At 35.1% G+C, this 27,205-nt stretch overlaps 1 protein-coding gene across 2 annotated transcripts; it reads right to left on the reverse strand.

Moving 5' to 3' along the window:
* Nucleotides 1-338: 338 nt before the first annotated feature.
* On the reverse strand, nucleotides 339-26,038 carry LOC129276679 (G protein pathway suppressor 2-like). 2 transcript variants are annotated; one of them, XM_064109280.1, is made up of 12 exons: nucleotides 25,913-26,038; nucleotides 20,881-21,026; nucleotides 19,732-19,838; nucleotides 18,795-18,916; nucleotides 17,056-17,132; nucleotides 16,046-16,137; nucleotides 15,252-15,393; nucleotides 14,541-14,813; nucleotides 9,640-9,767; nucleotides 7,262-7,375; nucleotides 6,249-6,335; nucleotides 339-459 (listed from the first exon to the last, which is right to left on the reverse strand). In XM_064109280.1, exons 2-12 carry the CDS (start codon nucleotides 20,972-20,974, stop codon nucleotides 364-366), a joined length of 1,332 nt encoding a protein of 443 aa, XP_063965350.1. In that variant the 5' UTR covers nucleotides 20,975-21,026; nucleotides 25,913-26,038; the 3' UTR covers nucleotides 339-363. The 2 variants fall into 2 exon arrangements, with proteins under 2 accessions (XP_063965350.1, XP_063965349.1); XM_064109279.1 differs by having other exon boundaries at nucleotides 15,252-15,396; nucleotides 25,913-25,996.
* Between the last annotated feature and the right edge of the window lie 1,167 nt (nucleotides 26,039-27,205).

A 27,205-nucleotide genomic window follows, 5' to 3' on the forward strand; every position in this document is an offset into this window, starting at 1 on the left:
ACAGTCCTTCTACTTCCTTGTCCTGTGTATAGCTAGAGTTTCAGTGGTGCCATCCAGTCTTGAAGGTAGTGGGTATGACTAATGTCCTTGACAGTATCTACCAGGACCCTGATGTTGTCCCCTAGAGGATCTATAGTCCTTCCTTCTGCTTCCATGTCCTAGGTAAAGGTAGAGTTTCCATGGTGCTGTCTTACTGTCTTAAGGTGGTGGGTATGACTAATGTCTTTGATAGTATCTTCTACAACCTTGGTGTTGGCCCCTAGAGGATCCATATTCCATAGTCATTCCTTCGATTTCCTTGTCCTTGAGTATAGGTACAGTTTCAGTGGGCCTTTTACACTGTCTTGAAGTGAGTGAATGTGACTAATGTCCTTGATAGTATCTTCCGGGACCTTGGTGTTGCCCTTGAGAAGATCCATAACCTGACCTTCCGCTTCCTTGTCCTGGTGGGTAGTTGGTCTAGAAATCAAAAGAACATAAGGCAGAACACAATTAGACCAAAATAATTCACAAATAAATAGATAACCATCTCACATTGACTACAAAAGATAGAACATTGATTGTTCCAAGAATCCAAAGACAGTGATGTGATTCATGTCACCTTGCATAATTATATTAAACTGGTATATTAAACCAACATCCAAAACATAACACATTTAGAAGTATCTATGATCCCAAAGGACCCTATCGATTAAGGAGAAATGACAGATGTTCTAACAATCACAAAGTCATACATACAGACCCAAACAAAATGACCACCAATTGTTTGTATGTATTGTAGGTGCTTGTAGAAAATCAATATGTATCTGTAATTGTCAAAATAAATTAAGAAAAGGCTCTTATTTTAGCCAAATATGTTCAATTACTTTGTATTTCGATGCAAATTTAATGTTTAACATCTGCAATAACCTCTCAAAATAAAAATCCCCTTCTCTCACATACATATATTTAATAATACAACAATAACTATTTTAAATATGTCTCTACTTTTCACAAAAACATATTCATCTCACGACCACAGGGTGATTAACAAACAACTAAAATCTGTTTTCACAAGATGTAGACCAAGATATCTCCTGAAATCAATTTTATCTTCCTTAAAATTGATTTTATCTATTGTTGAATCACCATCAAGAGAAAGAAACTTTCGTTGAATACAAAACTTGTTGTATTGAGCTTATTAGCAAGTTAACCTGACAGCTGAAATAAATTTTCTGTAGGTATATGACCAATTAGATCTCATTAATCGATTTTATCTCTCTTAAAATAAATTTGAGCTGTTGTTAAACTGCTCCTAATAGGGTGAAACTGTTGTTGAATATAACTATTCATTATGATTGGTGTGTAGATAAGCTCAGGGCAGGCTGGGCAGCATATAGCTTCTTTGCAAGTGCACTGGACCTCCCGCCGGGAACAATGACATTTTGTTTCCTTTTCAGCGAAAACCCCACAAGTTCTTGCCAATTATTTCACATGATACACTAGCTTATTCATTTTCACTTTTTTTTTCTGCATTGGCCAGGTATGGACTGCGTAGGTCAGTTCCCATTTACAAGTACATATGGAGTAGTGAGTACAGGCATTTGAATACTACTGAATCCTTGACAGGACCAAAATTGTTCTAGGCAATTTTATTTTTTATTTTTGATATATATACATCATTTTCAACATTACACAATATTCATATTATTATAATCATTCATATTATATATACACATGAGTGGAGCATCATAAGCTCTATGAGCTTGAGAACGATGAAATCCATTTACTAAAAATATGACAATTTCAAGACTTTGGCTAAAATTATATACTCAGCCGATTAACACATCATGTTTGAAGCACCTGTGACCGGGCTAAGTATCTTATAGACCTTCATAGCCAGGCATATCACAATCATATACTTGCATATTGGTATTTATTTCTTGTATCTATTCCTGAAGCTCTGCTGGTTTATTTGAAGACCAAGTCCATCATAAAATCAAGTTACTTTATATTATATATATATAGGTAAATATAGAAAAATCAAACAAACATGTCATCATAAAGCTTTTTAATGAGAAAATGTGACATTTGGGAATACCATAACTTTCTTATTTGACACAAGACTAACAGGATAAAACATAAATTTTCTCTAATTTATTTTCAATTAACTTGAAGTTTTAAGTGAAAATCTGGGTATGTAACACTAAGAAATATACTTATATTCACAACTAATTATTACTTTTTGTATATGATTAGCCATAGACGTACAATTTAATTAAATGATAAATTGTATCCTTAAATACAGGGCATTAATTTGACTTACGGTTAAAGAAATATGCTAAATGCATCAGCCATGCACTAAATTAAACAGACACCCAATGAAGCTCATTACAATTTATTCTGCATTAAGCAAATTTCTGTATGAAGTTTTCCTTCCTAATACTGAATTAAATGTCAAAGCCCGGCTATAGAAACAGCCCAATGAGCCGACAGTAATCATCGCCAACAGAGGGAGTGAATGGCCGAGCCCTTGACCTCTATAGAAGTTAGAACCAATTACCGATTGAAAATGTGTTGAGCTCATTAGCAAGTTACAATGGAAATTAAACTGTTTGGTTTGAGATTAAAGCAAGTGAGGAATGATAAATGTAATGAGAGATTTGTTTGATATCCTTTTCCCCCATCATTCATTGTGATTAGTTTTATTACCAATAAATTGTTTTTGGATATGTAAGGCTTCTCTGTACTATGAAAATTTTACACTTATTCAAATAGATCTTTCAACAGATTCTTTTTATGTGTGCTTTCGACTGAAGCTACTGTACCCGGGAATTCTAATTCCCTGACTATACTATTAACATTATATTTTCAACATTTCTCAAATTTTTTATAGTTATCTGTCATTAATCTGTCATTAAAAAAAAGGAGGAAATTCTGTTGACCTCCTAAGCTGAGCTCAAGTCATGAAGCCTATACTCTCAATGTTCATTAATTCACTTGACAATTAGCTCATTACGTATTATGTAATAATTTGAGTCATAACCTATGAATATATTTATTTTTCTATTCTACCTATTGAATTCATCATTCATTCAATTGTTCATTAGTTTATCTGTCTGTCCATCTGTCCATCCATTTATATCATATCAATTTCTTTTCTATATGTACATGTAGGTCCACTTTACAAATCATTCATTTTGTGTGTGCTGTTGGATGTTGGGTAGAGCTATTCTCTTTTCATGACTGATGTAAGTATTTTAATTATTCATCTACAATCCATGGCCTGATTGACTCTGTTACATATTAGTTTATTCCTTCAATCAATCATACATTCTGATTGGATCTTTCCTTCCTCTACAAGGGCATGCTATGCTAAATAACTTAGTATTGGCAATGGAAAATGCATTACACATTAACCACTCATCCAATTCATTAACATAAACAGTGCACTATCGCTTAAACCATTTTCCAGTTCCACCATAAACAAATCTATACAAAGTGATTTCATCATCAATCTTTCTTGCCCCCTACAACTTCTCGAAAATCAGAACAATGTGGTTCCACTCATCTGTCAAACACATGCACTCCATCAGAGCTAAAACTTACATGAAACTCACAAAACAGCAGCTATTCAAAACTGCTAATTTTGGAAAATGTAGTCTGACTTTCTCCAATTGGGGATACATGTAGCTAGAAAGTTAATAACGTGGCAGAGTATTTGGTATTTTAAGATTTGTTTACTATCAGAAGAAAAAATTCTCATTATTTCCATATTAAAATCTTTTAACATCAACAATTAATAATTTATTAATATCCCCCTGCCCAATCTAATGCCATTTCCAGTACACACTAATACTCTAAATCATTATTTTCTTGCTAACTTTGCAAGGTTGAATGCACTTTATCTGTTATTGCATTTTATAGTTCGTATTTTTGCAGTTTACAGTTTCATTTGCATTTTCCATGTGTTTTATTTATCCTGTTCAATCAAGTATAATTCAGCCTCGGGCTGGAAGAAACAAGTTTTAATGGATCAATAAAGACCATTATGCTTCTCTGAGTTATGTTTTCAGAGACATTACAAAATATTAAAGCAATGAAATGAAATGCATTTAATTCAGAATTGGAAAACACTGGAAATCATAGCACTGAAGAATACATTTTAGAAAATAGTTATACATGTATATCTAGAGTTGTCGAAGGTCATTGTCTCCCGCTGCCCTTGAAAGCAGGGTTTGTTTACATATCTCACTTTCCTTCAGTAAGCACTCTATCTTCTTGGGCAGAGATCAACCCAAAATTCTGCTTTATGTAAACACATTATACATGGACCATTGACCAATGACTATGTCATCTCCCAATCATATTCCTGGACAGTTTTGATGGCGCTAATATCATAAATCAGGTTTTATTTATTTACTTATCTCGCTCTCCTTTGGCAAGATTTAAAAGCATTTTATAGATAAAGGTGATAAAGAAATAAAAATTGGCCATTTCCTCAGTAGTTTGTCAAATATTACACACTTTTGAATTTGGTTGGGCTATAAAGATTTTTCTCAAGATTGTGCTTTTAATGACCGATTCTATTCAAATCATAAAAATATGGATATACTGAACAATTATAGGGACTAAAAAGGCCAGGAGGCTAAATAAAGGTGCATGCAGTCATCTTTATTCATACCATCATTGTTATGTATTTAATTTAATGGTAACTTGTTGATTGCAACTGCTATCTTGCAGGTTGGGAACATGTAAAATATTCAGATAAATTTGCAAACTGATAGTTTATAGTGTAGTTTGTTGTCACAGAAGTTGATCCATTATATTATAAAATCATTATAAACCACATCACAACAATAATTTGCTCAGATATGGAAAATGTGACCAACAACCTGTAGGTATTTCTCACAAATCTTGTTCGAGTCACTTTTATGGAACTAAATAGATGTTCCTTTGTCAGCGAGAAAAATACTGCTGGAGGAAATGTATTCACTTAAATTTGAAGTTGTTTCCCTTGATGAACTGCCAATCACGAGGACAAACTACACAGCGCTTAAGGTCCTGTCACATTGCTCCGTGCAAGACTTGCAGGTGAGTTGCGGATGATTGCCTGCAACTCACATGCAGCAAAGTTTTGAGCACGTTCAAAACTTTTCTGCGTGAAAATTAAACTTGCATGCGCTTTTGCAGGCAACTGCGTGTTAGATACTGTCAATGCGGATGACCTGTGGGCAAACTGCTGGTAGAAAAAATAGCCACCCGCAAGGCTTGCATGGAACGATGTGATAGGGCCTTTATCAAATAAATTACAGTATGTGCAGTTTAAGTTCAATTTTATCATAAACAGTAGCACAGAACACAGTATTATACCTGTATTTTGAAAACTGGAATATATGTCAATTCAAGGAAACCCTACAACACTTTTACTTATTTAAATGGAAAAATTTGAGGTTTTTTTTTCATTCACCCTGTACAAGGACTCACACAAAAAAAATCTTGAGATAGATTCATGATCTGATTTTTTTTTCTTCTCTCTACTTTCTTTTTGTACATTGTTCACGATAATACATACATGGCCCACCTTCTGAACCCTTTGTACAGCCTGACAGGCTTTGGGGCATTTTCAGGTCAAAGGTCGAAGGTTGTGCTGACCATACTTGAGCAAAGTTTTGATGCAGACTGGTTTACAACATGCCTATAGTTCCCAGACCAACTGTTATGATCATAGGATGCAATAGTGGTAAATGTACCCAGATCTACCAATATCAATATTATATCAATATTACAGAGTTCCAAACAAATGGTAGAGTATTCATGTCTAAATTACATTTCACCTATTTACTGTATAGAAAATACACTCTTTGTTTTTGCATTCTACATATTCAAAATTTACATAATACTTAGTATTTAAATTCAGAAGATAACATCAATGATGGGAATAAGTATACATGTATTTCACTCAGTTTCACTCAGCATTGCTGCTTGTAGCTGATTCATCTCCCCTCCCCCAATAATCGTTGAAAACCATACGGCAATGGACATCAGTAGATAATAACATAATTCAATTGTGATTATATAAAGTCTGAGTACAAGTACTACCAAGTCACAAATATATCTCAGAGTTTTCATAGCATATGGTAACTAAACAAAAAGAAATACATAAAATTACAGACTGAATGACACTCATATGTTTCCTTTGTTTTATTGTTTTGGGAAACATTTTTTGTTTAATGCAATGAGATGAAATGAGAATGATAAAGACTTACCCCATGTTGTTGGCTTGGTTTCTTATGATACACAGGAGACTCTGGCTTCCTTCTTCCATGAGCAGCAAAGGATGTTGGGATACTCGACTGAAAGTTAGAAGGGAATACAGGGTGTACAATTAGCAGGAGAAACATTAATATTTCATTTTTGGGAGCTACACCTACTACCTAGCAGTGAATGGAGATTTTCAGGGCCCTGTCTTACAAAGAGTTACGATTGATCCGATCAATCGCAACTATGGACGGCCAGCAACGTCAACATCTATTATGCATGTTTTTTCAAAATATTTTCTAGCTACGATGTATATTCATGCATTCATTGTTTTCTTGATAATTCACTGTGCTTCTCTTTGCATACAATTACAAAGGACATTGTGAAAAATTTTCGTAGAAAAAATTATGACACTGATGGATTCCCATAGAGTTATGATTGATCGGATCAATCGTACATGTAACTCTTTGTAAGACAGGCCCTGGACTCCTTTTTTAAAATTCACTTACTAAGGGTATTTTGAGCAGTTTGGGGGCAAAATTGCCCCCGGGCCCCAATGCAATTTTTCCCTAGTACTTAGGAATGTCAGATAGAGGGCTTGAAAATTGTCTGAACATGCCTTGTGAATCCCCCCCCCCCTTATAACATATTGAAGAAGTTAAGAACATGGCAGAGCAGCAAAACCTGTTCAACCATGAAAAAGAATCATTATGGCAAAATAGAGAGGAATTCCTGAAATCTGGGAATAAAAAAATGTCTTTAATATTGACTCCAAATGACCCTTGACCTTGGTCTAGTTACCTGAATAACATTCATCTAATAGACTATATTTATATTATTTTCATGAAATAGAGACACATAGAGAAAAAAAATTCTAAATGAAATATTATTATCTATAAAAAAAAAAAAGATAATAGAAATACAAAAATAACAAAATGCTGTATGTTTTAAAGAAAAACATAAAAATTACGGCAAACATATATAATGGCTGGCAGCTCTGAAATGATTTGTGATACCTTACCTTAGTTTGTGCAGGTTGCATATGACCTGGAACTTGACCTTGTGTCAGAAGAGGTTGATGACTTCCTTGATGATGAATGGCTTGAGCGTGACCAGAATTCAACTGACGAATGTGCTGGATATTTTAATAAAACAGAAAAGACAATTTTGAGGATTCTAGATGATCCTAAATTTTAGGGAAAGTTCACCATCATAAAAAGCTGGTTTGACCTTATCACTCTCAGAAACATACACGTGGTATTACCCAAGGATGATGTGTATTCAATTCAATCCAAAATGGTTTATTAAGATAAAAACTTCCATCGCAGCACAGAGCCGAATTACAAAAAGCTTTTACAATATAAAAGATCGAAATCATAAGGAATAGCATAGTGTGGAATATAACAAAAACACAATACAGTAAAGCAACATTAATATGGTACATAACATAAGATAAACAAAAATTATAACAAGACAAAATGTGTTCTCTATGACATTAACGTCAATTACAAGAATCACAGAACTAAAACAAAAAATACAGAGTCAGAGAATCAATATGAGAAAAGGATGAGACATACAAATTATGCCAAAAAAAAGTACCCGATCGTGTACAATTAGGGATCGAATTAAATATAAGAATACACAAGAGATGTAGGATAAGCAGAAAAATATAGGCAGATCACAAGAGCGAGGAGAAAAGGGACAAAAAGATAAAGAAACGAAGCAGCAATTAGAATTAAAGGCGAAAGAAAAAAAAAGAACAATAGTATATTTAAATAAACGAGATGGAGTAACTGATCAATAGTGAAAACAACTTAATTGGGGGGATACAACGTAAATATACAACGAAACAAAAGACGGACAAGAGAGAACGGTAGCGAGGCTACTAAACAAGTGGAACGCCTCTGGCAGTCTCGCCTGCATTACGCGATTTAATATAGCAGCAGTGCTAACTTTGAAAACTACTATAAAATAATCATTCACAAAAACACCATTCATATGACATAATACCACGTTCATTGACCATAAATGACATTTGAACGGTGACTTAAGACTTGTCAACTTCACCCATGTCCACATTTCATTCACTCTATCCATAAACTTTCAAAGTTATGATGGCAATTCAACAATTACCCCAACATGGCCTAAGTTTATTGACCTTAACTGACCTTTGACCTTGGTTTTGTGACCTGAAACTCACAGGGGATGTTCAGTGATACTTGATTACTCTTATATCCCAAGTTTTATGAAGTAGATCCATAAACTTTCAGAGTTAGGATGGTAATTCAACAAATACCCCCAACACGGCCAAAGTTCATTGACCCTAAATGACCTTTGACCTTGGTCATGTGACCTGAAACTCGAGCAGGATGTTCACTAATACTTGATTAACCTTATGCCTAAGTTTCATGAACTAGGCCTATATACTTTCTAAGTTATGATGTCATTTCAAAAAATTTACCTTCGGTTAAGATTTTGAAAATAATTCTCCCAACATGGTCTAAGCTCATTGACCCTAAATGACCTTTGACCTTGGTCATGTGACCTGAAACTCAGGCAGGATGTTCAGTAATACTTGATTAACCTTATGTCCAAGTTTCATGAACTAGGTCCATATACTTTCTAAGTTATGATGTCATTTCAAAAACTTAACCTTAGGTTAAGATTTGATGTTGACGCCGCCGCCGTCGGAAAAGCCGTCGTCGGCGCCTTCAGTCTCGCTCTGCTATGCAGACGAGACAAAAAAAAATTGTTTAAGTTATAGATAATTAGGAATCCAACATAGTAAACTGTGAAGATAAAAAAATATAAAATTTGTCTGTATTGTACCAGATTGCATTGTAAGAAAAAAATGTGAACACAATTAAAGCAGATATAAAGAAATAAGAGCAAGTTGAACAAAAGCTTTGAAAATTTTTGTAGTTACAGACCAAGTCGAACAAAAATTGACCACGCTAAGCAGAAAAATTAGCTGAAATTAGCTCATACTGACTGGTCAGAATTCATAACATACAAGATTCAATGCACAAAACAATTAAGACATGAAATTCATGATCCGATTGTTTTGGCATTTAACATCAAATACTTCATCCATACAATCTTTACAATCAATTACATTAATGATTAGGTGCAATCAACACACACAAACTTTATGACCAATGATTGTATTTGCATTACAGGGACAAGGCATCATTAATGTGGCGAACAATTACCAAACTTACAATGGCCAATCAAATTTCATACACATACATGCATTGTTCAAGATTACCAATATCGACCAATCAGATTAGCTGTTTGAAAATTGTTGTTGTTGTTATTGTAGTTCGTAGTCCACACCCAGATGATCTCTTGAATTGTTTGTTAGTACCTGTCCCTCAGAAATTAATGAATTCAACCTACCTGCTGGCCTTGGAGTTTGGCCTGATAATAGCCTTGGTCATCACCTTCACTACTGGCTTTCCTGGACGGTTCCACTCCATGGTGGGAGGCAGAATGCAGGCTGGATGAAGGGGCACCTTGCAGATATCCTGTGAGTGAAATGAGGATATACTATAAAATGATTTTTTTTTAATTGTGTATTTTTTCTTCATATATTACCTAATTGCTAAGAAAGCATGAATGCTTCAAAGCAAGCAAACAGAGTACAAAAGGCTGAAGGTCCTCTCCAAGGGACCTGGTAATGAGGATTTTCTAAAGGGTAATAATAATCAAACCCAGATCACAGAATCTAAAATACCAACTGAGCTATCACGCCTCCTGAGCTATATAACTTCCTGTTACTTTTCTTGTGTCAATTTTTTTTCTCAAGAAAGGGCTTTGATGGAAATGTCACAATGGTTTCTTAAACCAGCTTTGCACATTAGTAAACATTGAAGAATTTCTTAGAATTGGGAAATTCCATTTTGCACAAATGGAGTTATTAAGGGCCAACTAGTACAAGATTGGCTTTTCTTTATTTCATTTTATTCAACTTTTGGAAAATTTCATAAAAAAGGCAGTGTCTGCATTCAATTGCAATATGTTGCAACAACTGCAATCCAAACATTCAATGAGGAATCAAACCTCGTTTCACATTATGAGGAAAAAATAAGATATTTTGTATTTTATAGAAAACAATACGAAAGAAATAATAAGTGGGTGATGTCATAAATTCCTTCATTTGCAGATTGACCAAAATGTGCATTTAAATGTTTATGTGACATTAAACAAAACTTTAAAATGTAATCACTTTCTTTATGCTCTACATCTGATTTTGATGAAATTTTCAGCATTTTATTTGTTGGATTTTCTCTTTTCATTCAATCAACTTTCGTTTGGGTGTACAAGCCCTATAAGCAACAAGTTCAGAATTCAATAAAGCAGAAATTTTCTAAAATTCAAGTATTCAGAGATGAATGGAAAACTAAGTCTCCTCCACATGGCCAGAGAATCTGTTCAATAAATTAACAAAGTCAATTGATCAATAAAATATCCACCTACCGGGTAAATCAATTCACGATAAAAATTTAATCAGAGCAAGGCCTAATAGAACAAAACCAATCTTGCTAATTATAAAACATCAACATCCTTTCAATATGATAAAAGTAAGCACAAAATTAGCATAAAATCAGCAAATAGAAGAGGATAGAAACTGATAAGATGAGACTAAATTATACAAAGGTCGTCGTAAAATTACTTCCTGTAAATGACAAGCTGAGATTAAATTTACAAAAGGTCATCGAGCAATTACTTCCTGTTTCCTAGATAGGGAGGATAAATAGTAAATTCACACATGAGGGCAGGTGGAGGGGGGGGGGTAAAGGGGTGTTTGAGCGTTTATTGTTTAGTAGTGAAAGTGCCATAATAACAATAATAATAGTAATTACTTCTTATTAAGCACTTTTTCAAAAGTTACAAAGCGCTGTACATATGACAAAACAAATACAACGGTGAAAACTTAAAACAAAACTACACAAAATGGAACATTATTACTTGCAATATATTAAACATGTTAAAACAAATGAGACTTAAGCATCTTCTTAAACACATCAATAGAAGAACATTGTCTAAGTTTATGGGGTAATCTATTCTAGGCCCGTTTCGGGTACATGTGTACACGCACGGTCAAGTCAGTGCATGTGTACTAAATTCCATCACCGTGTACACGGTAGCATCTGCATAAAGCTTGCATGGGACTGTAAAGTCAGTGAACAAGCTCACAGCCTCACTTTAAATCTTAGTTCTCAGACACTGCACATGTTTTAATCACTAATATGTCAATATATTTCAATTAACCAAGAGTGAGTTTACTTCCAAAATCGCCGATTTAATCCACATTTATTCTGGAGACTCAAGTTTTTGTACCACGAAATGGGTCTGCTCCGGTCTCGAAAGCGTTGCTCAATCACACTCAGAGCCAATTTGAGAATCAACAATTGCGACAGCGATCATTGCTACAACTTACGTGTTATACGCTCGTACACATGTGCTACAAGCCTACGAACAAACGCTCCTCAAATTGGCAATAAAAATCAATCGATAACTTCAGTTCACTTAATTCTGCAGCGATCTGTGCATGCACGTACGGTACAGTATACAAAATGCGCATCCAACGAACGTCGGCGCTAGCTAGGGCCCTGCACTGATTTTCTTTTGCATTCTTTACTAATTTAATGCGCTGCTAAGCTGAGTAAACTTATTAATTGCACCAATTTTTGTGGATTGATACTTCTAACTTCTCAGGTAAGCTTTAAAATTGTGACTTAGGCTATATAGACCCCTTTTTATGTTACATTGACATGTTGATGCGGGTCCGCGTCGACATGAAAACATAACTCGCTCTCACAGTTTTTACAACGTGTACACGTGTACACGACCGAAAAACACGCCGTGTACACGTGCATCAAAAATGGACTTTCAAAACGGGCCTAATCTATTCCAATATTTGGGGGCAAACACAGAAAATGACCTATCACCTACTAATTTTAATGTTTGGCGATGTGAAGAGGGATATGTGATGATGACCGAGTGTTGTACATTGATTGGCGAACTGTTAGGAGGTCTGACAGGTATGGTGGAGCTTGATCATTGAGACATTTGAATGTGATAGTCAGAGACTTATGCTCAATTCGATTTTTTACTTTCAGCCAGTGTAATTCTCTTATCAGGGGGGTTGTCTGTGTATATGCTGGTTGACAGTAAATGGTGTAGTGGTTCTGACTTTCGCCTTGCAATCAGAAGGTAATGGGTTCTAATCCCACCATGGCCTAGCATACTTTGTCAAGGCATCAATCAATGATGGGTCGTGTGGTCTAGTGGTTAGAGCATTGGACTCATAATTAAAAGGTTGTGAGTTCAAAACCCAGCTCTGCCATTATCTCCACTCCAACCAAAAAAGGACCGAGGATAATTTCTGTCATCTGTAACGGGACAATGACTGGTTAACCTAGATGTAAAATGTTTCATATGTAATTGGTTACACTGGCTTGGCATTGATGTGGAGGAAAGCTGATTTGCCGTGGTCAATTTGACCCCCCCCCCCAGATCTCTGCCGCCGATTGCGCAATCTACAACTACAAGACTGTATAGTAAAATTTTCAAAAAATCAATTGTTTATAATAAGCATATGAAATTTGCCTTAAATTTGTTCTTTGTGTATGTTTTTGCTTTTAACTCAATTTATATAGTTAGTAGAATGCTAATTTTTGGTTGGAGTATCAATTATTACATTTCTAACAAATAACTACAAAAAATGCAAAAATATAATTAATTTCTTATGTACTTCTTTGTTTTTTATTATTTTTTTCAATGAACTTTGTCGGAGACCCTTTTGCGATCATAAATAGCATAAAATAAATCCATTTAAACCAACAAAAGTAAGAATAATCATACATTTATGATTTTTGGTTGTAAAACAAAATTTGCATTGACTTTGTAGACGGAATCACGTTTTTGAGCAATTTCGGGTCTGACATGCACTTACAAAATTTTGCCAACCGCGTACCCGGCGTCGCAAATTTGGTCTCAAAAGATGCGCAAGACTTAAAATAAAAAGTCAGCGAGCGGCGCAGTCAAAAAATTTTGCGTGACGGCGTAGTGAGGGGGGTCAAATTGACCCCCCCCCCCAGTTTAATAAGGGTTAACATACAATACTCTAAGGTAGGTTTCTGGACATGTTTATTTATTTATATTTGAGGGGTAAAAAACAGTATTTTTCATTAAGTCTCAGGTACTTGGGGCTGAAAATTGGTTAAAACTACATGTACAACATGTTATCTTTATTATTCTCATGTAGAACTTTTTTGAATTTTATGGAAAGGTATTGTTGTCTCATCAATTTTTAGTTTTTTGCAATTCTCTCTATAAAACAATTGCAAACAGGATGGACGAAGTTGTAAACAAAGCATGTTGTCCTTGAATAATCTAATTCACTCAAGCTGAATTTGGGGTTAATAAACTTTTCAGGGCAAACTTTTGGCAATTTTCATCAATTTTTGGAACAAAATCAATAAAACAAATACCACATTAATCAACTGTTATATAGTAACTCAATGGGACTTTGTGTGGGTGTTTCACAAGGTCATAAATAAAGTATGCACAACCTCACGAGAGAATTGCATAGAATGGCAAAAAATTAAGGTAAAAATATGCCTTTTTTTATAAAGCCCCCATGCCCCACAACACAAATCTAAGCATGTGATTGTAAGGCTAATTTTTAAAATAGATTACATTATACAAATAGCGAATAGGCATGAGTGCAATGGTGTGAGATTTCGCATGGGGTGAAAGAAAGATACTCTATTCAACGAGGCATTAGCCGAGTTATATAAAATGTCTCTTTCTTTCACCGAATGCAAAATGTCACACTATTGCACGAATAAGAATAATCGCTATTTGTGTTGTATAACGCCTCGGAAGTTAGCGAAAATACAAACAATTTTTTTTTCCTACGTAAATCTATGGAAATAAGAATGAAAATTTTGAAAGCGAAAGGAAAATCCTCCAAATGCACATCTGATCTGCAGCAGCAATGCGCATTTCAGCCAGTAAGCCCAGCCCTACATGTATTTACTACGCATGCAATGCGTTGAATCATATTTTCATAGTGACAACTTTTCCTGACCCATGCAACGGTACATTATGGATGGTACATTCCGGACGGTACGAATGTTTGACATTCAGCCTGCCATTTGCTCGCGTACAACAAGCCAAGTAGACGTTGTACAATGATTATTACTTGCAATCAAGCATGCAAATCAATGGTACAATCAGTCTTTAAGTTTTGTGTTATCAGCCCCTTTCAACATTAATCAATGACTCACTTTGTTGCTGCTGCTGCTGCTGCTGATGTTGCTGTTGTTGTTGTTGTTGCTGGTACGACTGAGAGAACTGCTCTCCGATGCCTTTCTGCGCTGTCGCAAAGTGGTTGCCATAGGAACTAAATGCCGACTCCCTCGCCTGGTATTTGCTAGGGTTCGGTTGGCTGCTGGACGCGTAGTTGGCATGGACTGGTTGCTGCGTCGGAGGAAAGCCGCTTGCTGATTGGTTGATGAAGGCTGATGAGGGAGCCTGAGCTGTTGTGTACGCTATGTGGCCTGGGATTAGGAGGTGAGAGCAAAACAAAAATGTAATACTTACCCACAATGCATCAGAGCAATTTCATGATAAGAAGGACAACAGCCAAAACTTTATTCTTACTCCTACTAAAAGTCTTGTTATTCTCGGGGGTTGAACAACTTGAATTAAGAAAATGTAAAAGCAAAAAGGTTTTATCATCATAAATAATAACAATTCCAAAATATTTCCTTATAGGAGAATCATACAAAAAAATCAATATATGGGACAAAACAGTTAATAGACTGACAGAAAACTATCATTTCTTTTGTGAGTTTTTCAAGTGGATATTACACTTAAAAAAGGTCAAATTAAGTAAATTACAGAAGAAAATTATTCCAAATTTGAATAATGGGAAAGATGATCAATCATTAATTCTTGAAATTATTACTTGTCTTTAATGAGCTACTACACCATACCTTGTTGTCTGTATGGGCTATGGGCATGACTGACTTGGCTCTGTGTATAAGCAGCATGCGGAGGATAATGGCTGCCTTGAATGTGGTGTTTGGGATACAGGTCAACCACAGGAGGCGATGGACTTCTCGATCGCTTCACATTCTGCTAAAGAAGAAAACAAAATTTATCCATCGAGGCAAAAGAATATGGAATGGGTAGACACAGCTTTCACTGGGGGCCCATTTCATAAAGACTTGTTGTAATAACAAATGCAAAGTTTCTATAACAAATTTACTAGCAGCAAACCAATTTGAAGGCTATCAGAAGCTTTTAACTGTTACTGCAAATTTGTTATTATTATAACAAGTTTTATGAAACGTGACCTAGGTCTGGATTACTCTGTTTTGTTCCTCAAAATGGAAACAAGCATTGACTTTCTATTCATTTTGAAATGCTGTGTCAAATGATGTATCCACCGCACAAATAAAATCACTTTCAATCTAGTGAAAATGGAAATTGGGGGATTTATATGACATGACATATGAGCTGCTCTTCTGTGACCTCACAAAATCGTCACTTACCAATTCGGAACTCGTTATTTTTTGACATACTTTGATTGAACCTTTACCAGTACTTCTTTTCTAATTTTTCGACTTTTAATGAAACCAACTTGGGGTCAAGGTTAACTTCCCCTTTAAGCCTCCAGCATTATCAGAGCAAGAATATATCTACTTTACCTTCCGTTCCATTTACGGAAGCTCACAATAAAAGATATCTAAAAAAATATCAGTGAGAGATAGCAGTAACGACTTACCTGAACTGATTGCGAAGGTGGAGTTTGGGCTCCACGGTAGTAATGTCCTTTGGATCCATCTCCCAACAAAGTTGGTCTTGCTAAACTTCCACCTAATCAGAGAAAGAGAAAGATACAAGTATTGCTGTTCTGAAATTATGCAATGCGTGAAACATTCCTGTCCAACCTGACACTAACAGAACCAGACATTTCAAAGAAAACGTGTGTTTTGCATAAATATAGTATTTAATAATGCATACATGTTTATCTTTCAAAGAGCCTTGATAATTGTATGAATATTCCTGTTTTATGATAAAAACTTTGAGAAATGAGTAATGGTTGGAGGTCCAGTGTCAAATAAACCATTGACAGGTGAAGGAAATATGAAGAATTTAACCATCAATTGGTGACACACAAGATAATGGCAACATCTCTGAACATGTTTCATAAATGATCATAATACACATGGGTTTGTCTATGACTAATGTCTTTCAATGGCTTATTACCAATTAAGTACAATATTGTAGTTCCACATGTAGACTTTCATGTAGTAGATCAAGTGTGACATTGACTGAAAACGATCGTTCAGAATAAAGAAAGAAGGGAATATTCTTCATTTTCTTGATAGCTTCCAATTAAATCAAAACAATTTCAAGGAAATATGGACAATAGATGGACATCTCATGGATAAAAATGTGAAATGTAAAATTTCAACTACTATTTGGGATTTTATTTTTTGAGAGTAAAATGGTTGTCAAAATAGGAAAATGTTTACGCTTGTAACAGTTATTTGAATGGCGTATAAACATATTTACTTAGCCCTAACTTGGGGTCTCCAAGTCAATCATAGGGCTTACAACTGATCCGCCTCTTGCAACAAGGAATGTGATCTTAATTTACGTCAGCTAAAACTGATCTGTAAAGTACAAAACTTTAACAGAATTTTCTAATTGATTCCAAATATTTTCTTGCAATACCCCCTTAGACAATTATGAATGATATTGTGTGGATATATAAAAGATTTGACTTACTCTGGACAAGCATGTGAGGGCCTGGTAGCTGCATGGTAGGATGATAAGATTGACTGATACTAGCAACAAGCATTTCACTGAAAAAACAATATGAATAAACATGGAAATCAACATCAAATAAAAAAGATGAGCAACAAAAGGAATTAAATCAATATACTTTTATTGACATCTTACATTATTACAAAGGATATATATCACATTCTTGAGATATTTTAAATTTTTATCAAATGCTTATGGACTGATTCACTTAGTAAATAATATGGACAGCAGGCGCTACTTCATAAAGTTGCTTGTAAAACAACTGGCACTTGTACTCATGCTAGAAGAGATATCCCAAATTTTCCACCTCATAATTGGATGTATTTCCTACAATCAAATAACCAAACATTGAATATATTGAATTTTCCATTCAGATGACTAATAGAAATAAGAATTTCAACCTACATGTACAACTGTAAGTGATGACAAATGAAATGATTGAGGATCTAAGCCCCCAAGAAAGGATTGTTAGTTGTGCGTAAGTCATGTATAACTTACAAACAGCTTTATGAAACAGTTCCATTACAATTTTACTCCAACAGCGGCAATTGCTCCGATGTAAATGAAAACCATATGGCAAGAATTCACCCGAAAACTGTCTAAATTTTGCAAAAAATATGTGGGAAACTTTCTCTACTACCTCCTGGACCCTAGTAAACAGCATATCCGGTCAAGCCGCTGTCGGCTAGCGCTGAATAATTGCATGCATTCATTTTTAGTACTAAAGACAAAAGACGTCAACTTTTTCCCATGATACATTGCGAATTTCAGCCTATTCGCTGCAACCGATAGATGGTGCACAGTATTGTGAATCCACCGAATTGAGTGTGCGTTACAGCACTTGCATATGTGTTAACATACAATACTCTAAGGTAAATTTCTGGAGATGACATGTTTATTGATTTATATTTGAAGGGTACAAAGCAGTATTTTTCACTAAGTCTGAGGTACTTGGGGCTGATAATTGGTTAAAACTACATGTAAAACATGTTATCTTTATTATTCTCATGTAGAACTATTTTGAATTTTCCATTCAGATGACTAATAGAAATAAGAATTTCAACCTACATGTACAACTGTAAGTGATGACAAATGAAATGATTGAGGATCTAAGCCCCCAAGAAAGGATTGTTAGTTGTGCGTAAGTCATGTATAACTTACAAACAGCTTTATGAAACAGTTCCATTAAATTTTTACTCCAACAGCGACAATTGCTCCGATGTAAATTCCACAGGCTAATGGAATGACCAACTTCGACCCTGGAATTAATAACACCATACCCTATCCTAAACATAACCCTAAACCTATCATAAAACCTTATTGCTAACCCTAACCCAAGCCATATATATTAGATGAAATAAAGTCTGGAGCTATCGTTGCCGGAGCAAATGTGCGTCGTCTATAAAACACCCACACTGCCACCTATTACAAAGAGTTCCAACAGTCAAACTTAAATTTGTGATTGATCTAAAAATCTGATCTCTTAACTAAAATAGATCAGTTGTGATTTGAGTTTAATTTGTTTCCATCGTAACTCTTTATAAGATGGAGCCCTGGACTATACAACCAAAAAATGTTAAAAAACATTACAATTTATAAGCCTTCCCCAGCCCACCCTATCTGCAAAAAAAATAAAATAAAAAATAAAACTTTCAAGCCAACAGTCAGTCACCAGAAAATCAGAGAGATTTTTAACTAACTTCTTCTTGCTTTCTTGTTGTCTTCTCCTGTTTTCATCTTCATTCAAGACTTTCTTGAGTTGTCCAAAGAGCTCATGCTTTTCTTGATGGAGAGTTTTCAATTTCTCCTCCAAATTCTTCACCTGAAAATGAAATAAATTCCATGTAACAGGTCAGTAACTACTTACATATAACATAAGTACCAAATTTCAGTCACCTGATGTTAGATATCCCTGAAGAATATCTATTATTGCTAGGGTATTGTGGATCCATCAAGGATCATGCATGCACATCTGGCCCTGGAGAAAATATGCTACCCTGTGCAACAGGGAGAAAAATATATAATTATATATATATATACACATATATAAATAATTATATATATTTTTTAATTTTCTAGGGCTTCTTTTCACAACCTACTGCAAAAGTGAATGGGTATTTTCCAAGGCTCTTTTTAAAATATATTTCCCATAATTTTTTTGAGCACTTTTAGGGCAAATCAGCTAGAACCCTGTGTAATTTTTTTTCCCTGCTGTGCACTTTTAACAGTGTATGGTACAAACACAGAAATACACAACAATTCACCAGTGTCGGCCGCACAAAAACATTGTTAGCCTAACAGGGCGCAAACAGTAAGCCCAGTCACATCTTTTAGATTGTGAAGTCAAAACATTATTTCAATGTGTAAGTAATGCATTGTTGTAACATGAGGCATCTGTGCCACATTGACGGTTGTAACAGGTCCTCTGTTAGTGCATTGTTAGTGCTAACAACATTTTTTTCCATACCGAGGAATACATGTATATCAAGTAAAAGATTTTTCATGAGTTTTCACAAAAAGCTGACAAATTACCAGACTTTTCCAAATTTTCCTGACCTTTACAAATATTTACGATCCCCTCTCATTGGAAAAAAACAAACATTTATTTCATGAAATTGTAATCCTATGATCATGTACCTGTTCCTTTGTCTCTTCCAATGACAATGTCTCAGCTTCTTGTTTCTTCCTTAATCTCTCTTGTTCTTGTTTCTTTCTTTCTATCGCCTTGTCTGCTTCTTCTTCCTCTGAAATTGAAAAAGAAAACATTGTTCAGTTCAAATCACTTCTCATAAATACCTAACCAACTGATCAAATTCAAAAGAAATGTGATATTTGTCAGTCATGCATTGAAGAGAAAATAATCCATTCGGAAAATACTCTTGTACTTGGTGTCATTCCAGGGGGGTGTTTCACAAAGATTTTAAGTATGACTTACACGTAGGTAGCACTTAAATGCCGAGGCGTACAAGATATGCAATGTGCAATCTTATTGATCAATACGCAGTAGTTCGCTTCCTAGCATGATCTGACCAATGCGGTCATGCCTTTTATACCACACACAGCGAGGCATTTAAGTGCGACTCTATGTCATACTTAAATCTTTGTGAAAAACCCCCAGGCATTAAATGTCTATATATCTTTAGGGCAGGGCCCCTTTTATAGGGCACCTTTCTACATCTCAATACAAATGGAATACTTCAAAAGAGCACAAATAAGACCAAGATCAATAAGATAGGCATAGAGATCAATCGATAGGGCATCCAAGGTCATGGCTTTAGACAGTCACGGATCAATTTAAGCCCTGTATCACAATAATGAATAATAATAGTAATGATAATAATAATAATGATAACACTAATAATGATAATAACAACAACAACAATAATAATTATAGCTGGATATATATGAGCTTTTTGCCCGAGGATACAAAGCGCTTGCAAATATTACCTCGGCTTTAGCTCGAGCTACCATCACCGGAGCTCAGTGCATGCAAGGAATTAATCCTGCTGGGTACCCATTCACCTCACCTGGGTCGATTGCAGCAGTGTGGATAAATTTCTTGCTGAAGAAAACACACCATGGCTAGGATTCGAACCCACAACCCTCTGTTTGAAAGGCGAGAGTCAGAACCACTAGACCACGACGTGCCCACATGTTTGTTATTTACATCCAATAAAGAGACATGTCAGAAATTTACATTACTCATCAAGTGTGTTCTCTATTTTTATAGCTTTGGTGCATAATGCCCAGAAAAAAAAAGGGTGGGTTGTGGGTTTATGGACTCACCTTGGCGTTTTCTGTCTCTCTCTTTGACGACGTGCACCCGGAGGGCTGCAGCCATAGCCTTGCTGAGTTTGGGTCTCTCCAACAGAGCAGGCATGGTGCTTTTGTTATGGTTGTTCGCCAGGTCAAAGGTCAAGGGTGGCAACAATCTGAGACAAATAATAATTAAATGCAACATTTATATAGTGCAGTGCTTAATATGTTTCTAAGTGCTGCATACTATTACCATGGGGCAGGGGCGCTCAAGCATTAAAGGAATTTCTTCCTACTGGGTACCCATGTACTACATCTGGGTGGAGAGTGTCAATCTAAAAATGCCTTGCCACTGGACGCCAGTGCTACAGTGAGATTCAAACCCCAGACATTGTGGTTCAATGTGTGGAGACTTATCCACTGAACCACAACACCTTTTCAATATTATAAATTACTGTAGAAGGGAGTGATTGTGGAAAAATCTAGCATAACAGAAGGGTAGAACACCCTGACCAATAGTTTGCTGCAAAAATTCAAGAAGATATAATAACAAGATATTGGTGAAAGTTTCAGGAAAATCTGTCAAATATTATGAAAGTTATTTGAATTTGAAGCTTTTGATTTGTGATGTCATACGAGCAGCTACAATATTCATAAACTGCATAAATTTCAATGGTTCATGATGACTACAAATTTTCTTCTTTTAAAAGTGTATGTGAAATAATTTGTCTGTTGATAATGATGAAGGTACAATAAAACTCATTTTCATTTTCTGAGGAAATAAAATTTCATTGATTTTTGTAATTCACGATACATAGTAAGCTGCTCGCATATGATGTCACAAATAAAAAAATAATATTCTAATAAGTAATAACTTTGGAAATCTTCGATTTTATTTAAACCTCCACCAATATTGTTTTATTATTTATTCTGCTATTTTTACAATAAACTTTTTGTCAGGCTGAACTTTCCCTTTAAGTTTTTATCAATTCTGAGAGAAAGATAATTCAAATACCGGTATTTTATATATTCAGCTTTGTGATAAGTCATGATAAATGATTGTAGAAGAAAGTGAACTTTGTGACAAATATAGTGAGTGATTGTATTACCGACCGGCAGGGTTGTAATAAAAAACGTTTTTTATAAAAAAAAAACAAATAAAACGTTTTTTATTGTTTTAAAACGTTTTAAATCGTTTTAAAACGTTTTTTTTCCAACGAACGATGTAATTTTCCTGTAAATCAATTAAATTATACACTTAATACAATATGATTTAAGCTCTTGATGTTTTAATTACATTTTTGGAGTATTAAGAGATGACTACAATTTTTGTTACTGAATTTTCAACAGAAAAGTTCATATTTTTCCCAAAATTACTAAATCAAGGAAATTGAATGCCAAAAAATTAAGTTGACATTTTATAAGTTTATTCCTCATACATGTAGTCTCAGGTTTTTTTTAGTCTTATCAATCTATAGGGGTAAGAAGAAGTTGCACTATGTAAGAAAACAACATAATCTATAGACTATAGGCTTTCAAAGCTTAATTTCATTTACTCAATATGCTTTATTTCATTTGTATCAATTATACAAATTTTAAGTAATAATAATGATAATAATAGTCCGCTTTTATATAGCGCTTAATACATTGGAACGACGTGTCTAAGCGCTTTACAGATATATTATTAACGCAGTCATCGGAATCAATCAGTCATTCCCGCACACAATGTATGCACATCCTCAACTCCCTGGGTAGTATTTCAGTCAGTCGCTAGTGAGGCGCACACAGTACTGGACAAGCTACAATGACTTTCACATCCTACCGGGTACCCACAAGTGCATGAAATATAAGTTTGGGTTTAAATCTATAAATATTAGGCCCTTGAACTGCTTATTTCTTTAATTGAGGAATTTTAATCAAATTGTTTTTTTCAATGTTTGTTTTAACTGTTTTTTTTTAAATTTCTTATGTACAGTTTTGTGGTTACTTTTGGGTTTTTTTATCGTTTTTTAATGGAAATTATTGGCAATAATTTTCCAATCATTAACAAAAAGTACAAATATTGATACAGATAAAATGTTGGCGAAAAATTTGCATTGGCTTTACTTGTGTAATATCATGGAGCTATCAATGTGTTGATAGCTCCATGGTAATATCATAACCGCATATCCATGCATGTATCCAAAAAATAGTCTTGAACAATATGGCGTGGCCCTGCTGTTCTTATGGATTTATCATAGACATTTTTAAGGGGGCCATTACAGTCCCCTGGGATTGTTAGGGTTAAAGGTCAAATCCACCCCAGAAAAATGCTGATTTGAATCAGTAGAGAAAATTCAAACAAGCATAATGCTGAAAATTTCATCGAAATCGGATGTAAAATAAGAAAGTTATGACATTTTAAAGTTTCGCTTATTTTTCACAAAACATTTATAACAACTCAGTGATGTGCAAATGAGGGAGTTGATGATGTCCCTCACTCACTATTTCTTTTGTTTTTTTAATTGTTTGAACAATAAAATATTTCAATTTATACAGATTTGATAATAATGACCAACTTAACTGAACCAAAAAATGTTAAAACAATGGTAGTTCCACTCATGTTCAGGGAGGAAAAAAAAATATATTTCACATGACAATGAGAAAATAACGACGTACAAAATAAATAGTGAGTGATGTCATCAGTCCCCTCATTTGCATACCAACCAGTATGCGCATATAACTGTTTTGCGAAATTAAGCGAAACTTTAAAATGTCATCACTTTATTATTTTACATCCGATTTTGATGAAATTTTCAGCATAATACCTTTTTCTTGGGGTGGACTTGTCCTTTAAGGTTTGCTAGCTGATTATCTTATTCTGAATTAAACTACTTTTCTTCATCTTTACAAAGCGCAAAGTTTCACCTACTTTCGTGTGTACCTCAAGGTTACAATGTCAGTTATACAGTCTATTTGCAAAATATTATTGTGCTTGTGCAACACTTCCATTTCATTCAAGTACTACTATTACATATTTGAGCTTAGTTTAAATAGTGTTTCTTTCCCTGTCTAAAAGTGAGCACAACACTCAAATGCTTGTTAAAATGAGAATATATAGATTGATCTACATAATTGAACAGGAGAAAAGGAACATGACAAAGCAATGGAAAAGGGGAGAATAAGGGGGGAAAGAGAGAGGAGAAAAAGAGTGGTGGTGAGAAAGAGATTTAGTTAGAAGAAAATAATATACCACTTAAGAAAAAAAGTATAAAAAATATATTCATGTAAAATCACATCCATGCATATTTATAACACACAAGTCTATGAGGTGTTTTAAAACACGTTTTTTTTGTAAAAAAAACGGGTGTTTTAAAACGCGTTTTAAAACATGTTTTAAAACACACCGTTTAAAACGTGCCAACCCTGCCGACCGGCCTTGTATTACGGAACGCGCGCATCATACGCATCAGAAAATAATATTACGCTCAAAATTTTGCAACATCCTTCCAAAGAGAACTTGAATAGAAAGATGATGAAAAATTGTAAAAAACCCATTTTCAAAGTCTTAATATTCTTAAAATAATAAAATATGGTCAAAATAGCTCATCAGTGATTTTGTTGTTTTCTCAACTTTTCCCATAGATAACACACGTTCGGTAATACGATACCTTTTTCAAGTGACCCAAATATTTCACATGCGAAGAGGGGTCCGATTGGAAGCTAATATCGTAAAAAGGAAAAACGATTTCGGCAAAATTTTTACATATTGATATTTTGTAGGTAATTGTGTATTTATGGTGAAAGTTTGGTGAATTTCATGAAAATAATGTGTTTGATATGATTGAATTCATGAAAAGTGTTCGGTAATACGATCCACTACCATACCTAGGCTAGCATTAGACCAAAAGCTTCGGTCTCTGTTATGTTGGTTGTTCAGCTGAACTCCGTTGGCTTCACTCACCAAATACAGAGACCGAAGTTCTAGCGCGATCTGTACAGGGGACTCAATGGCCATATGTTTATGTACTTAAGATCGGATAAAACGGGGAAGTGAATTTGCGCGACAGCCGAGGTAAGTCACTGTTTTTGTTCCTTTTAACTTGATTTTTCTCCGTTTTTTGGCAAATGCCAAGAGGGAATATTAATTTGCATTTTGGTCGCGTTAATTTTCAAAATTTTTATTCATTAAAGACAAAAATTGAAGAGCCCCGACGGGGGGATTTTGCATTGCAAGTCCCCTAATGGTGGCTGCACGCTAGCGAGCCGTCTGTGTACAAGGAGAAATTAAAAAAATAAAAAAAAGTTAAAAAACTCCTCGAAACTGGATAAGTATTGGAAATGTGAACCTGTGAAGTACAAGTTTGACGCTGACCCACCAGGACATGATCCGGCCAACCTAAAGAGGAGACAGAATTTGGAACTGAATATAGAGTCTTAGACTGCGTTCAGAAGCATCCATAAGTATCCATAACTTAAGTAAGAAACAGACGGCTGCCAGCTGTCTAGGCTAGCATAAGAGCCTATTTTAAAATATTTTCAAGTTTTGATATAAAATCTCCCATAAACGAAAAGTTCTCTCCTTCTACCCAGTCTCGATCGGCCATTTTGTTACGATTTTTAACAAAAATGGCCGATCGAGACGGGGGTAGGAGAGAACTTTTCGTTTTTTTGAGGTTCCAGTCTGTGCCCAGACATGCCAGATGTCAGGAAACTGCCACTGCACTCGTTAGACCTTCATCCATATAATCGTGGTAGTTGTATACTTTCTGTTTTTACAATTCATTTGGAGAAATATTTAGACCATAAATCACCCTAGTCCGGTGACTATGGTCAAATACACGGTAAGCTCCTGGGCTCCCTGGGACTGGGTTAGATTGGAAGCAGACCCAATTTTGCATCATTCAATCAATTATTCATAGAATCATACATGTCATTACTACTAAACTAAAGTAACGCCGGTACCGGTACCACGCCGGTGTAAAGTAATCAAATCGCTCACGGAATCTAAAGCGACAACATTAAGAATAAGATGTTTAAGAATAGCAAGAAGAAGAAGAAAAGAAACAAAGTGCCAACTTACTACATAGGGCCTACAGGAAATCAAAACTACAGTACCGGTACACACAGTTGCAGTACGTGGGCGGCCTGCCTACACAAATATAATACCAACGAATGAAGCTGGCATGCAGGATCTCGATCAGGAATTACCGGAATTAACGACGCAGGAATGCCAATTCGAAGAATGTCAAAATCGTAACGACCAGTGTAAGTAATGTGCCAAAATATTTTTTTCGAGAAAATCTAACTTTGAAAAATTAATCAAATCAAAAGAAACGATTCAGTCTAACTTGTGCTTTATTATCTTAATCAGGAACAAGAGGAGTTATATGTCTTTTCCCCTCACCTCTACATTCAACTTTCAACATCGTTATAGTCAGCGTGGCATCGTGCCGGCGTTTTGTCCCAATCTTTTTCTTTTCCCACTTTTTCATCCAGAATTTCTTCTTTTTATGTGCATTTTTTACGATACAGATGAACTGACTGTTAAGATAACAGTAAAGAAGCCAGGAGCGTTATTTACTTTGCATTACCGAAAACCCGATCTATTTCCAAGCATTCCAAGAACCTGTATCTGTTATATAGGGGGGGGGGGGATATGGATATCAAAATATTTTGCGATATGACCGGCGATAAGAAAAGCTCCTCTATCCTGTCCAGGTGGCTTCAAGAAAATATAAGAAACGCCTTTTTACTTCAATGGGGACTTCAAAATGGTGAATTTTCCAATATATGTAAATAGGCAAAGTACGGAAAAAGGGGTGGGATAACTTCAAGAGCCCATGCAAGAGGGTAAATAGGCTTTGATGTGCCAGGACTTTTCCCTATGTAGTTGATAGAGAAAAGGCTCTTCTATCCTGTCCAAGTGGTTTCAAGAAAGTAAAAGTGACTTTATGATACAGCAGAAACGCCAATTTGCTTCAATGGGGGCTTCAAAATGGTGAATTTTCCAATTACATATAAATATAGGCACTACGGAAAAGGAGGGTAGGCTTTGATGTGCCAGGACTTTTCCCTATGTAGTTGATAGAGAAAAGGCTCTTCTATCCTGTCTAAGTGGTTTTCAAGAAAATAAAAGTGACTTTAAGGTACAGCAGAAACGCAGAAATCAATGTAGCATAATGCTGAAAATTTCATCAAAATCGGATGTAAAATAATAAAGTTATGGCGTTTTAAAATTTCACTTATGATCATCAAACAGCTAGTGATATGCACAACTCAGTGACATGAAACAGTCGATGATGTCCCTCACTCACTATTTCTTTTGTTGTTTGTTGTTTGAATTATACAATATTTCATTTTTTTACAAATTTGA

This window comes from Lytechinus pictus, chromosome 14, assembly GCF_037042905.1.
Source record: "Lytechinus pictus isolate F3 Inbred chromosome 14, Lp3.0, whole genome shotgun sequence".
Lineage (NCBI taxonomy): Eukaryota > Metazoa > Echinodermata > Echinoidea > Temnopleuroida > Toxopneustidae > Lytechinus > Lytechinus pictus.